The following is a 15,458-nucleotide window of genomic DNA, read 5'->3' on the forward strand; positions in this document are numbered from 1 at the left end:
GGGGGAAAGGGGGGGGGGGTGGGGGGTGCTAGAGTCATGTCGCTGGCTGAAAGACAGAACGAGTGTGTGAGAAAGTGTGTGGATGTAAACAAAACGGGGGCAATAACACTGGCAGATTGATTTCACCTGCGTGTGTTTGCTCTGTTTACGCAGCACTTTGTTAGCATGTCTGCGATCAGCTGGGGAACGTTTGGGTCTGCAATGGCCGCCGGCGCCACGGTAACGCCCAAGAGTGGGGCTGGACAATATGGCTGAAAAAAGGTATCACGATATTTACATGATACAAAAACTAATTCAAGTGTTTATTTTAATGTTTAAGGCTTAACACAGTTTAACGTTAATGTTTTTGTTTTTATAAACAGATTAATGTTACAGCCATGTTATGACTGATATGGCTGAAAAATGCATCAGGACATAAGCTTCTCATATCAGTCGATATTGATAATTATTGATTAGTTTTGTTTTATTTATCTGAAATCCGTCCAAGCTGGTGGTGTGACCTTTCCTGTTTGATCCAGTTATCACACCACTCCGTATCTTTGTTTTTTTTTTAAAGCAGTTGTGAGGGAAAGTGACGGAACTTTAAACTGCTAATGCGGCAGTTACTTAACAGGTCGTTGCCAGGCAACCACAGAATGTGAAAGTTGCTAGGCAACCAAAGGGTGAGAGAGTTAGTTGATACCACTAGCCTTGTTTAGCTAGAAGCCATGAGAGGTTGAGCAGTTACAGCCTTCCCTCTGCCTACATCTCCCAGAATGCTGTGCGGTTCCAGATCCGAATTCAGTGAATATTCCACATATTGAATTCTGAGCATTCCATGTATTTATTTTAATTACATTTCTATTGCCATAGATGTTATTGGTTTATTGTCCAGCCCTAATAATGCAATAATACGTTCTCAAAGATCAACAGAGCATTTAACACTGGAAGACAATTTGAATATCTAAAATAAACAACAGAAACAGCAAATAAAATGGATGCAGAAGTCTCTGTAAACAAAATTGTCCTTCAAAAAAGGGGCAAATTGAGACCAATGACATGAAAAAGGAAATTATTGAGCTTGATTTATGCGATTAACTGATTTATTGGCTTAAGCTTAATATCTTGATTATTCTCATAATTAATTTTCTTTGAAAGACAATTTTGTTTACAGAGACTTCATTATCCATTGTATGTGTGGTTTCTGTTGTGTAGTTTTTATTTTGTTTTTGGTAGGGTCGAATACTTTTATAGGTATTCAATATAATGGCTGTTAAACAGGACAGCTTCCCACATTTTTTCCTGTATTTTTCCCCCTTTTTTGTCATATTTTCTCTTAAATCCAGTTAAATTTATTTAATTTTTTCTGTTCTTCCTCTTCCAGCCATGCCTCCATTTCTTCCCACCCGTCACAAGCCGGAGATTCTCTCATTAATTTGATCTTTAATCCCTTTTTTGAACTTCTCATTTCCTTCCCTTTGTGGACGTACATTTAATTTCCATTCTCAGTCGTCTGTTTAGCTTTTTTCCAGCCTCTCTTTCTTTTCGTTTCATTAAAGTCACACCTCCCTCATTTAATCCCATTTTTTTCCCCCTTTTGTCCAAAACTCTTTCAACCAAATCTACACCAGACATTCTTTTAAACCCTTAAAGCTTTCAGGTCTTTAATTTTCTTCTTTTTCTTTTTTAAATAACGGAGGTAATATCTTAACATTTCGCTCCATCTTTTCACTTTTTAGCTCTTTCTTTTTTGAATTTTTGCTTCTCATTTTGACCCTCTACTGTACCGCCAGCCCAACGTCCTCCAGTTTGCTTCAGAAAACCAAATCTGCAGCTCTGCACGCATGTCACTTCACATCAGGTCACAAACGCGCAGTGTGACCCGCTCTGTGACTCTAAGAACCTTGATCATGTACAAACCGAGCCAACGACGCCTCGCGCTCTTTCAACTCTCCAAATCCTTTATCTGCAAAAAACCCGTCTGCGTCCAGAAAGTCTCACAGATCAGAGAGACGGGAGGAGGAGGAAGACGATGCGCTCCTCTAAACCTTTATTTGGCTGTTCCACAGCGCCCCCTGGGCTCTCAAACGCAAACAGACAATATTTAATAATATTACTTTTAACTTCAGGAATGGATGCGGATAATTAGCTGGTGTAGTTTGTGAAGGAAGAAGAGGAAAGAAAAGGAAAATGGCGGCAAAGGGGAGATAAAATACATACAACACATCTGAAAACATCAACACGGCATTTTAACAGATTAAGATTCATTTTAATGTTGGTTTGGTCTATTTTCCAAATTACAAAAAGAAATTTTGTGAGACTATGACTAAAAATACAACAGAGATTTTTAGGAAAAATATTTATGTTGAAATAAAACTTTAATAAATTCAGCAAACAGAAAAAAATCAATTTGTTAAAGAAGTAATTTATTAAATATATTGCTTAAATGTTTGATTAAATAAATGTTGGAATAATTAAAATCAATAAGTTCAACATACATGTAATAGATACATGTAATAATAATTACAGGAATTTTAAATTGATTTATTTTATTAAAATGCATTAGAAGTATATGACATTATTTAATGAGACATTTAATCCTATGTTTATATATTTATTTAATTTTGACCTTACATACAGCTCAGGTTTCACATCACTATTTTCTCACCCCCAGCTTGGTTTCTTGTGACCCCCCTGGGGGCCCCGACCCCTACTTTGAGAAACCCTGGTTTAAGAAAACCAAGGCAACAGCTTTAATTGGCTTTGTGTCGACTCTGATTCAAACTTACATTCATGCCTGATGCTTTAGTGATGGTGTATTTATTGCACCAGTTGGTCTTAAATGGTAAAATCATTTCCAAAAATGTATTTTTATCTACTCAAATGACGCAGGAATAATAAAAACATTATCCTGGTATTGTTGGTTTACAGCAACATCATTAATATCCAGCAACAACAAAGCTATAAAAAAAAAAAGGAGGACTCACTCTCGCACTCCTTGAGGTCGACGTTGAGCTGGTGCAGAGCCCCGATGGAGATCTGCCGGACCTCTGGGTCGAGCAGCAGCTGCATCAGGGAGGTGGAGATGTGCTTGCAGGCCGACATGCAGGCCGTCTGGGCGACTTTCCCCTGAAACGCACAGAGAGGCAAAGGGAGGAGGAACGTTACCGGCTGTTCAAGCTGATCCTTTGTTCGTCCCTCGGCTGCAAACACAAACCTGCGGTTGGAAAGTTGGTCGCTTTCTGTGTGAAATGGACAAATCTCACCTAGAACTGAATGTTAATGCACATAAATAATCAAAAATGATGCTTATTAAAACAAATAAATGGCTTTTCTAAATGTAAGGAGACCAGCGACTCCACCAGTGTCCCCTAACGAACCGTGGGCTCAGGTGCAGTCAGGATGATAAAGTAGCATAACAAGAACTACAGCAGCGGATGAGGAAGTACATGACAACGCATTAATTAAAAAACAAAAAAAAAAAACAAAACATGTGTCGGTGTCTGAGCGGACAGTGTAATGTCTGCGATTAGCTGTGGCCTCCGTCCCGACCTCCATGTCTGCATTCCAGCCCGATGAAGCAAGCGGATCAAAGATGGACGAACGGACGGAGGCTGGCCCGAGAACCGCCAGAAAAGTCAAGAGTCAAGCGGAGGAAATCTGCGATGAAACGTGTTTTCTTTTCTCTTAATCATTAAAAGACGATTTTCATTAGACTTCATTTCCTCTTCCTTTAATCCATTAACACAGATTTGACGAGATGCTGCGTCGCGAGCAAAAAATTAACCTTCCCGCCATCACGAATGGCAGAGAGGGGAAGTGCGTGTTTGTACAGAACAGGCTCATTACACAAATGAGTCCTGACGAGACTTTGATGTGTCTGGATTACACAAACGGACACAGAGCAATATGCTTCCAGGTGATTAATAAGAAACAAACGTCAGGCCTCTCATTCACGGCCTGCGTTTAATTACCTTCATTAATCATGCTGGACACAGCCAATCAGATGGACACATCAGCTGTTTTAACCTGAAGAGACACTGGGTCACTCTCTGTCGTTCCAGCTGAACTGGATCAGGTTGGATCATCAGCAGACAAATGTTTAGCGTTCATTTGCTCTTACTAAAAATCTTTATATAACTCATAGGAGTCGTTTGTAACTGAGGGACTTTGGCTCTTTGTGATTTTGTGAATGTGAGGTTTGTTTTTGATCCTTTAATAAAAGGAAAGTAAGAAAATTGCTTTTAAGCAAAAAACTCTGTTTTTGATGAGGGAATAACATGATGACAAAGTCAATTTTATAAAATAATGCCTCTTTAAATAGCCCTACTCAGCTGCACATTTCTTTGGCTCTGATTGTACCGTTTTTAAAAACTGCAGTTTTCCAGCTTGCAGATTCTTTAAATCCATTTTGTCTCGTATAACTCAGATCGCGTTGTTCATGAACTGAGATCCACCTCGGGAAAGTGCCTGGACCCGGTTGAGTCCAGCTTCCACCTCAGACCCAACACACGGCGAACACGTGCGCCGCACATATGCTTGGGAAACACAGACGTACGACCGGCCGGATATCCTCCAATCCGACGGCGGCCTCTGAACTCCCAACACACACTCCACACACACTCCGCTCGGTCCCAGAGGTCAGTTATCACAGGGGGAGATGGAGCGTGAAATGAGCTAATTCTGTTTACACGGCCTGGACCTGGACCTGGACGGGCCGCAGAAACACAAGAGCACAGAAACACGTCTGTCTGACACAAACAGCGTCGCCTCAGAACCAACGACTGGCAACTATTAGGGAGGAGAGGAGAGTGGGAAATAAGGTGGTAAAAGGAAGAAAGAGAAATAAGAAAAAAGGGAAGAGAAAAGAAATAAATGGAGAAGAGAGAAAGGAGGGAAAGGAGAAGCGGTATGAAGCCATCACTGGAAACCAGGCATGATAAGAGTTTTTTCACACCTGGTAGTCCAGTAGACCCGGTTCGATTCGGGACCAAAACCACAACATTTGTTACATTTTCATTTGGTGCTGTTCCCCCGATTGCCTGCGGTGGCACAGCACCGATTACCACCGCAGGAAACGGCACTGAAACTTTCAAAGAAGAGACTGAGCACAACTTCCTTCTGCACAACTTGTAAACGAAGAACGGAGAGGTGTCAGATGTGAACGGTTTGTCTTTGGTAAAAGACAACGAGCCGTTTTTACCGCGAGTTTTGTTTTGGTGGTATTTTCCCAGAATTCCTCCTGCCCACTTACCGTTCACATTGCAGTTCACTTCAACCAAACCGAGGCTTAATCTAACATATAAATGAATAACATATAAAAACTGCCAATTGTTCCTGAACAGAGTGAAGAAAAGCAACATTTTACTGGTGAAGTGTCTCAGGTTACTGCTGGTCACGAAGCGTGAGTCCACTTTGACCACTTCTATTAAAAATGGCAGTTTCACTACTTCACATTGTCTAGGTAGACTTTAAAATCAAAGACTTGGCATATAAATAGTCCTACAGCAGAAAAGAGCTGGTTATAGAACAAATACTCCATTAAGAGTGAACAATCAAACTGACTTAGTTTTTCTCTTTATAAAGCAGCTCAAGTCTTTCACGAAGGAGAAAGCAGCTCAAGTTGGAGTCTCAAAATTAAATTAGTCACAAAAATAATTGCCTTCATACTTGACTTTTGATTGCGCCCAAAAGCCTCGACTTGTGGCCTGAGACTCGAGTCTTTGTCGCAGTTTTATCTCATGTAATGAAGAGTGAAAGAAGGCCGATATTTGATCGTTCTGCACGCTTTACTGTGACAAGATGCGACTGAGTGTTAACCAGTAGCATGATGTTAATGACTGACAAATTTCAAATATCATAATTCAATTGATCTGAAATGCTGCCAGAATTTTAGTGTTTTAGTTAACATGTTTTATAAACACATGGGTATGTATAGTGAAGAATGAGAGCTTATAAGTTCTTCCATAGGGTGCCGGTTTCCTAAGTCTTAAAGCTTCAGACGGTATTTCCTCCAACTTTCTCCTCAAAATATAATACATTTTCACTTTATGAACTCAAGTTTATCATGCTCAATATAAAACTTACACTCTTCTGTAAACATTCAGGCTGAGTTCTTGGCTATTTTTTTTTTTTTTTGTCAAACTGTTTCACATTACTCTATGTGTAGGGTCTCAAAATAAATATAAATATCATGCAGTTAAAAATGAAAACTGTAAACATTATAAACTGCCCTAGAGACTGGATGCCTGATTAAACTACATATGTACAAACAAGCTTGATTTGAATTCAACCTAATGGTGCTTTTGTTTAGTTATATGCTTTCAAATCTTTGATAAAAAAAGAAAGATGTTTTTATCCTTTTATCATTGGTTATTTTGGGTGTTGCTGCTAAATGTGGCGCATTCAGAAGTACTTTTACTGAGCAGTTGTTACAATTTCCAACATATTTCAGTAAAACCAGCAAAAAATAGGTTGTACCTTTTATAGTTTTCTAGAAATTTCCCCCCATTAAGGCGGAGATAAGCAGGAAACTCTCAAAGCCCACTTTAGCTCTGTGTGCAGTTTCACTTTGATGGGAGTATTTTCTTTCCTTAACGCCTAAATCTACACCGAGTTTCAGAATCGCCTTTGAAAACATAAACCAAACTAAAAGCAGAAAGCAAATTAACTCTGAAAAGCAAACAATTAAAACAAAAACATCTCTGTTCATTGTTTCACATTTTATTCTTTTCATCTTTTATTTTGTATTCATCAACCTCAGAGGTTCATATAAGTTTGTAAGTTTAATTCTGTCTGTATTTAATACAATCGATACACAAATTGTTAAAATATAATGACATGCTTCTTGTTTTTAAAACTCAGAATATGAAAAATGTTTCATGCTGTGGACAGACAGTCCTCTTTAACACAAAAGAAAACTCAGGTTTTAAAGAAAATGGATGCCTGATCGTCTGTAGTCAATTTCTGATCAACTCATTAATCGATAATTTTATCCAACAAAGTGAAAAGATGTACAAGAACAAGTAGAAACCAGGCCAGTAGTCTGATGAAACAATCTGCTTCAATCTGGAAAACTAAAAACAATGACGTTTCAGTTTAATGTAATGTATAAAAGGAGACTTTACTCCCTTTAATCTTTTCTGTACGTTTGATTTGCACCAGATTAAATCAATAACCTGGAAGAAAAAAGATCCCAGTGATAAATCAGAAAGAACAACCTGAACCTCGTGTGTAATTTAATATAATATAATCCAATGTCACTCAGCTCTAAGTGAATTTCCCATCTGAGAGGCGCAGACCTGCATTCCAGCCTTTTAATAACAGAAACAGGTCGGGGCAGCGGACCAGCTCCCCTGATCCAGGATGGGATTCGACATGGTGCGTAACTCAAGGCCAGGCGGGACAGCGTGATACTGGAGGTTCAGGCCCGATCTCAGCCCAAATCTGGATGAAAACTAACAGCTACAGGAGCTCAACGTGTTTTATGGCTCAAATACCGACTGACCGATGAGAATGACAGTAAAAGGATTAAATGTTGCAGAGCCGTAGCTGATTTTTGCATTAATGTCACCCAATATCCAGTAAAATATTTGCTCCAGACACACAGACAGAACGTGAGCAAACATTTTCACTTCCCCAATGCCAAGGGGTGGGAATGTCTTCACATGAATCGTTTCATTTCGGTTTTTCTGACTTCATTTAATCCAGAAATTAGAATTAAAATATTACTAAAAAGCTTACTTTTCAGTAACTCAACTGAAAAGGTTGAAACTACTAAAAAAAGTCAGTAACTCCACAAAGTATGCTAAATTTCAAGAGATTATTTTGATGTTTACGTCTTAAAGCCAAATAAAACTCAAAAGTAAAATAAAAAAATGTAAAAAAAAAAAACTGTTAAAATGTTAAGCTCAAGATGGCTGAAAACCTATTACGATAAACGCATTTCAGATCATATAATTATTCGATAGATAATTGTTGACTAGTTTTTTGTTTTGAATGTCTGAAATATTTCCTGTTTTATATCCAGTTTTCACTCCACACTGCAGAGATAAACCCTCAGATATCATCACTGCGTGTTAGAAGTCTGTTATTAAGTCTGAATTCAATTAACTTTCAGTTATTTCTAGTATATTGATACACGTGTACATGGAATTGAAGCAAATGCGTTAATTAAGCATAAATCCAGTTAATTAACCTGACAAACACACACCATGAGCAGGTGAGCAGTTATTCCTTTCTTTCTGCAGCAGAGAGAAAACGTTCAACCACGTCAAAGTCAAACGTGCGTCGCTGCGTTCCCTTCTCACATGCTTGCTGTTGAACTGCAGGGTTAAGCAGGTCAGTACGGAAAACGCCACTGCACGCCGATACTCACCGGTAAGGTGGCGTGCTCTACAGGCGTTTCCTACGGTCAGAAACACATACAGACATTACCTGCACTGAGAAACATCCAAATCCCTTTGCTTCACTGGGAAAATGAGGAGTTAGAGCAGCAAAAGCATCGCTCAAGGCCCGTAGAGGTTAAGCTAAATCGCCTCGGCCACTCTGACGTGATGAAGCATCGCCACAAAAAGTAAAAACAGCAACCAGATCACAACAGAAAACAGATCAAGTAGCTTTTGGATCCTGAAACTTGGAGGCTTTCGAGTCCAAAATTCCCTCCTAATTCTTACATGATCACTTTCGCCCCCCGAGGCCTTTTCCCGTCATCCTCATTCCTCCCGATAATTTGAGCCTGGCTAAATTATGAGCGCTATCCTGCGGAGTCCAACTCTGAGTGAAGCCATTAGCTCCTGGATAACGTCTGCAGAGACACGGAGGCGGCGAAGACGCGCGTGTTTACAGCGTCCAAAGCTGATGAAGACACCTGATCCTCATCTCGGCACAGAGCCGCTTCCAGCAGGACGTCCACAGACTAAATACAAACTGGCCCCAAGAACCTCTTTCCTCCAAACCGATTGTAGCGTATCTAGTAGTTAGTCATTTTGGTGAGGTAGGAATAGAAATATTTGGACAATAAATCACTAATTTGTGCGTTTTAACATATAGTTCCGTCTGTAAACAAGGTGAGTATAAACTGACGCCAGGGAAAAACACCCGGCATCAAGCAGCTTCATTTTGCAGGAAACACAGAAGGGATTCAAAGAATGTTAGAGTGGATTCACACCAGCCATGTTTAATCCACTTTAACTGAACTCTATGCATAGAAAGTTCGGTTCATTAGCGGAGGTGTGAATGCTCAATCAAACTCTAATCCACACAAAGAAATGCAAACTCTGGACCGTCTGAAAACCTCGGCCTTGGTTTGGTTGAACTGAACTCTGGTACAGTTCGAAAGCATGTGTGAACAACAAACGCTCCAAAAACAGGAAGGGGACTACAGTACAAGGCATTCTGGGTAACTACAAAGAAAGGTGTTCATTGCTTGTTTCATAATTAGTTACTGTATTATGTTTTTATGGTGTAAAGCTCTACATCCTCCGATCCAAACATGGAGAAGCAGCATTCAGCTTCTGTGCACCACAAATCTGGAACAACCTGCCAGAAAACTGCAAAACAGCTGAAACACTGAGTTCTCTAAATCAAGGCTAAAAACCCAGCAGGTGTATTAATCCCTTTCAGATTTTCCCTCAGCAAAATTGTAATTTTATCAAATAACAAAAATATGAACCTCAAATCTGGAATAAACTTAAAAACCCCTGAAAAACAGCCGAAACACTGAGTTTCTTTAAATGAAGATGAAAAACCTTCTGCTTTTGAACTCTGTTGCTGAAATGTACTGAAGAAATAAAATGTAATGTTTGTTTTTGTATGCTGTTTTTATTACTTTTTATTTTATGATGTGAATCTCTCCTTGTTACTGAAATGTTCTATAGAAATAAAACTGACTAAAATGCACCATATGACTGGTTGGGTTGCAACTTGTGAGCTAGTGATTGAAATGCTGTACCTAACAAAGTGTCAGGTGAGTGTGGATTAGCCTCAAAACAATTAAAATAATGTATTCCTGCAGCTCTTATCTGCTTCGTTCCCTCATAACTCGCCTGTTTCCCACCGCCAGCCTTTATCTGAGCGGGGTCATACCACCCAGCGTTTAGATCCATAGCGTCTGATCTACTTAAGAGGCCGCACGCCGCGTTTGAGTCCGCGTTGAAGCATGTGTGATGGGGTCACGTCCGGGTCTGTGGGAGGGTGTGAAGGAAAAGCTGATTAGATGTGCTGCGAAACACTTAGCAGTGTGTGTGGCCTGTGTGTGGCCTTGTGACCCGGCTGGTCCAAATCTGGGCGCCTAATCACCTTAAAGCTGATCTCGCCGTGTGTTTGCATCATATGAATCTGTTCGTGACCTTTGATCAAAACAGACGGGGAGAAATGGTCTGTGGGTGTCCGACTGCGGGGAAATAATTCTCCAACTTTTGTTTGATCAAACTGCAGATAAAAAACAAGCTTGTAGGTTTTTGAAGCCATTTAATTTTAGATGCACTAATGTGAAAGTTTATATTGATTTCTGATATTAATATTGGTGTTTGACTGTTTGATCAAAGGATGCATGTTGCTGCAGGTTTCAGCGGGTCAAACTGACGGAGTCTTCGTGAATGTCATGACCGCCTGTTAGTTTAAAACTTCTTCTGGCACAACTTTGCATTAAAAGTGTCATTAATCATGTCAACAGTCAAACATTCATGAAGACTCCTTCCTGTTGAAGACAGGTGTTGTCATGTTTATGACCGTCATGTCAGTCTTATGCACATCCCTCCAAATTTAAGACTTTTTAAAGCTCTGCTTTCATTCCACCTTGAATGAAATTTAAGACCGAAAAGACCATAAATATACAAGATCATTGGAAGGTTCTGATATATTACAATAGCAAGGAAATGTTTACACTTTCTTTCTAGTGGCAAGCTTAAAAGGTTTTTGCACCTCCTCTCTTATGGATTAGAAACAGAAGTGAGCCTGTGGAAAAAAACTGGAGGTAAATATTCAGTTAACCACCCATGATGGACATTTATTATATATATGGTAGTAATAATGGCATAATGATGAAAGAACACATCTTCAAAGATCAATAAACTTCACATTCTAATGAATATTTAACAAAAAGATTGGAAGACATTTTAACTATCTCAAATAAATAAAACAGAAGCGACAAATACGGTGGATTATGTAAGTTAAAATGTTCTTCAAAAAATAGGTTTAGCTGAGACCAAAGCACCAGACTGAAGACTTTTGTCATCCAATTTTTGTCAGAAAGAGAGAGGGAAAAGAGAAAAATGATGATAGCTATAATATTATTCCCCCACCACAAACATACCCACTCAGCTCCTTCAGACTAGCCAGCAGCAATTAGCAAACCTCTGGTGGAACTGAGCTCATTATAGCAGCTACTTCTCAGCTCAACGCTGGTAAAAACCTGGTTTTTAACATGGAGAAACTGTGATGAAGTCCTGAAGGCAGCAGATTGGACAGCACAGACATTTCTTAAAGAGACAGAGGCCCAATTTTGAGGTGTTACATTTCTTTTAAGTCGTGTCATTTATGTAACTTTTTATTACATCTGAAAGTAGCTTCATTGTGCTACAAAGTAGCACTATTTGACTGGAAAATACATAAAAAATAAAACATCAGCCAATACAATGTTAATGCAGATACATCACAAATCCCTACATTTAATTAAAAGTGTAAATAACTGTAAAAACTAATCAACTGTGTTCCCAGTTGAAGTCACAAGCAGCTCACAAAAGATCTTTAAAACAACACATTTACAGCGATGTTGTTTTTATTTAAAGGCATTGTTGCATTTGGGCACCTTAATAAGCTTTTAGGCATTCTGAATTAATAGGATTTAGCGATTTTCTGGCTGCCCTGTGAAACACGCTCTGCAAGCCGTAAGCGTTGCACTGCGGCATCCTGACTGAGCGTAAGGCGATTCCCGCTGGGGCTTTAGTGTCAATGGCCTGAGCCTGCGGATAATCCGGGCCTGCTGACCCGACCCGCTCACCCTTTAACGATCTTAGCGAAGGCCACGTTAACGATCTGATCTGCAACAAGACCACACTAACGAAGTAAAGCAGATTGTGCAGCCCTCTGACACGATGAGGCGCTTTCAAACCAAACAGCAGGATATTCTTCTTGTCCCAAAGACAAATCCTAAGTTGCTGCAGAAATGCATCTTCTTCTCAGTATTACAGTACTGAAACTTAGATGGACTCCAACTGCATGTGTGTGTGTGTGTGCGCTAACCGGCAGGTTGGTGAAGACGCTGAACGTGCTCCTCAGAAACGTGATGAGGTCGATCAGGTAGTCGCTGGTGGTCAGACCGCCGCTGCTCTGCGCCGCAGACATCCAGTCGTAATCCGCCAGCTGCAGGAACTGGTCGATCTTGGCGTTCAGGCTGGTGTAGATCTCCGCCTCCGCTGCATGGCGGGCGTCCTGCTCCAGCATAGCCATGATCATTTTAAGTCACAAATAAGCCACGTTAAAGACCATTTAGGACGCACAGAGGAAAATAGTAATAATAAATGTAGGTACTATAGGAGTAAGTGTGTGTATGTGTATCTCCAGCTCTGGTAAAAATAACAGCCCACTGCACTGAACCCGACTGAAAACCTCCTGATTTTTCCACCAAATGTTGATTTCTGAACTCCTCCTGGGTTAAAACATAGTTTTGTTGTTTCTAAATGAACATGAACTTGTTTTCTTTGCATTGTTTGAGCTCTGAAAGCTCTGCATCTTTTTGGTTATCTTGACCATTTCTCATTTTCTGCTAATAACTACAAAGTTTTCACTTGTAATTTCAGAGACATGTTGTCAGAAGTTCATAGAATAGAAGAACAATGTTCATTTACTCAAACACATAGATAGTACAATTAGAGAAACTGATCATTTCAAGTGGCGTCTTCATTTTATCCAGAGCTGTATCAAAATAAGCGTATTATGTTGGGTTCATATTCTTAAATAAAGAATGTTTTTTTAAATTAAACAACAAAGACAGACAAAAACAACACAACAAAAGCAAAGCTAAAGCCCCGTCAGCCTGCTGGCGGTAAACCAGCAGCTGGTTTGTTTGTAGAAATGAAGACAGACGGACCTTAAACGTTGCGGTCCCGTACAGCTTGGTGGCGTTCGCCGTCTCAGGCGGGACGTTTGTTATGTTGGTTATGAACTCCTCCAGGAAGTGGCAGCTCTGCTCCAGGTGGGTGGTGTTGATGATCACCTGCACCAACTGCACAAGCAAACATCAGGCGCTTTAAATCTGTAACCAAACGCATCTGAGTTTGAGGAAAGTGAGAGCAAACTTGGGCTAAAGGCGGCTCAATCTTAAGGCGAGCCACTCAGGAACATTTTCTTACCTTACGGGAAGAAACTTTGAATTTTCAGCCATTTTAACACTGAAACATTGAGTTTATTTAAATCAAGGCTTAAAACCCACCTGTTGCTTTTGAACTACAACAAAAACATCGACCGACATAGTTTATGTGTATTCATGATTTTGATGATGGCACTCATCAAAATGTGATGTTTGTTTCTAGTTTCTCAACTGTTGACTGTATGGTGTTTTTATAACTTTGTATTTTTAAGAAGTAAAGCACTTTGAACTGACTGATGATTGACTGATTGATTTAAGGACTAAAATTAAATAAAATAAAATGCACAAGTCCTCTTTTCATGAAACTTAAGTATTTATATTGGATTCAACAGAGGCGTGGCTCTAGATATTTAAAATCTGGTGTACAGATAGAACAACAAAAAGTCTTTCGGATCTAAAACCGACAGGAAGTCGGCCATTTTGGGTCATTTTTCAGGGATTTTTCCATTTTAAAAAGTGAAACTTTGATGAACTCCTCCTCTCAGTCAATAATAATGATTATTATGGACTTTACCTCTGCCAGGCCCACATTCTTCTTCTTGATGGCGTACTGAAGGCAGTTACTGAGGGTTCTGGTCAACAGCAGATTCGTCGACTTGCGGATCATGTCGTCGATCTCCGTGGAACTGAAGACAAAGAAACACCTGAGTTCACAGCGTCTCACAAAGTGTTCGCCGTTTCCAAACCTGTCGCAAACTTCACTGGATTCTGTTCAGACTTTAGTGCCACACACCAAAAATAGTGCAATGTCGTGTAGTGGAAGGAAAATGATTCATATTTTAGAAAGTATAAACCTAGAAAGTGTGGTGGCTTCCTGTATCTAGCACCTTTTGTTGCATTTACAGCTGTATATCTTTCGAAGTTTATCTCTACCACCTCTAAAGGTGACCTTTCATGTTTTGTAGAAAAGGTTAGGACAAGTCCATTGGCGATACAAAACATGTTTGTTACAATTTTAGTCTGTTTTAGGGTCTTTTTTAGTCCAAATAAGCTGCTGCAGCCCCGACTCAAAATTTACACACTCACATGAAAATGGCTGCAAACTGATGCACAAATATATAACCGTGCATCTTTGAAAAGCAGAAGTGCAGCCTCCTGCACAACCAACAAGAATGCAGCAACTGGTTTCTGGATGGTAAGTCAGCAACAAAACACTTTTCTTTTCCAGCAGCCATTGTACAGCTCATACATTCTGCACAATAAGCATTTAGAGACATTTTTTGTACTCTTTGTAAAACTGTTTTGCAACATTTTAAAAGTATCTCAACAACTGGATGGAAACATAACTGCAGAAGTAGATTTCTCTGTTTAGGGGACTTTATTTCAGGGTGTCAGAGTAAAGGGGGTTGAACAGAAATGTATACTTGTCATACAAATCTTTTTAAAAATTAGTTGAATTTCATTCCAATTATAGTTATATACTGTTTTGTGGTCCGTGAGGTAAAACCTAATAAATCAAATTAAAACCTGTGGTGGTTCTGGGACAAAAAAGTGAAAAACTTTTATATGAGCAAAGAGAAGTGCAACCCACCTAACTCTGCGTCTCAATGCCAGCAAAAACAGTTAAAAGTGAATTTCTCCATTTGGAAAAAAAAAAAAAAAGTCTAAATGTCAGCCAACTTTAACAACAACTTTACTATGTCTTAATCTGTCAGACTCGTTAAAAAGTTCTTCTTAAATCTCCTGATAAGACCATAAAGTTTAAATAAGCTAATCTCTGTTAAAGGTAAAAAATAATCCTCAAAAAAAAAAAAAAGCCGGTCATCCTTTTTGAAAAAGTTTTCTTACATGATTTTAATGGTCGGTAAATTACCAACTCTGCACCGCCAACCAGGCAAAACCCTGAGACGAGCTCAGGTTACCTAATAAAGAAAGTTCATGGCAGCAGCGCAGAGCAGCTTAGCAGGATGACTGACATGCTATCCGTTTTGTTTTGCTTGAAATGAGGCTGATGTTTGGTGAGGAAACTCAGACAAATTTCTGCACAGTGTTACCAGTGAGTCCGGTAACGTTTTGCATGGCAGCAAATTCCCCTGGAAGGGAGCTTAATATCAGGTTCCTGGAAGAACCAAACTGCGCGACAAAATGCAGAAGGAGTCAGAGGGATCCA

General features: G+C 39.6%; 1 protein-coding gene across 3 annotated transcripts in view; it reads right to left on the bottom strand.

Moving 5' to 3' along the window:
* The window catches only part of exoc6b (exocyst complex component 6B), a 90,094-nt gene that overhangs the window by 31,342 nt on the left and 43,294 nt on the right, over nucleotides 1-15,458 (bottom strand). For 2 of the 3 annotated variants that reach the window (XM_015049094.1, XM_015049097.1), the window contains exons 16-20: nucleotides 13,863-13,974; nucleotides 13,070-13,204; nucleotides 12,223-12,411; nucleotides 8,357-8,386; nucleotides 2,967-3,108 (exon numbers count right to left, since the gene is read on the bottom strand). In XM_015049094.1, coding sequence (XP_014904580.1) covers nucleotides 2,967-3,108; nucleotides 8,357-8,386; nucleotides 12,223-12,411; nucleotides 13,070-13,204; nucleotides 13,863-13,974 — 608 coding nt within the window. The remainder of the gene's footprint in view (nucleotides 1-2,966; nucleotides 3,109-8,356; nucleotides 8,387-12,222; nucleotides 12,412-13,069; nucleotides 13,205-13,862; nucleotides 13,975-15,458) is intronic. The other variant, XM_015049096.1, reaches the window with a different exon arrangement.

This window comes from Poecilia latipinna, unplaced genomic scaffold, assembly GCF_001443285.1.
Source record: "Poecilia latipinna isolate Pla-1442-1.1 unplaced genomic scaffold, P_latipinna-1.0 Scaffold926, whole genome shotgun sequence".
Taxonomy (NCBI): Eukaryota; Metazoa; Chordata; class Actinopteri; order Cyprinodontiformes; family Poeciliidae; genus Poecilia; species Poecilia latipinna.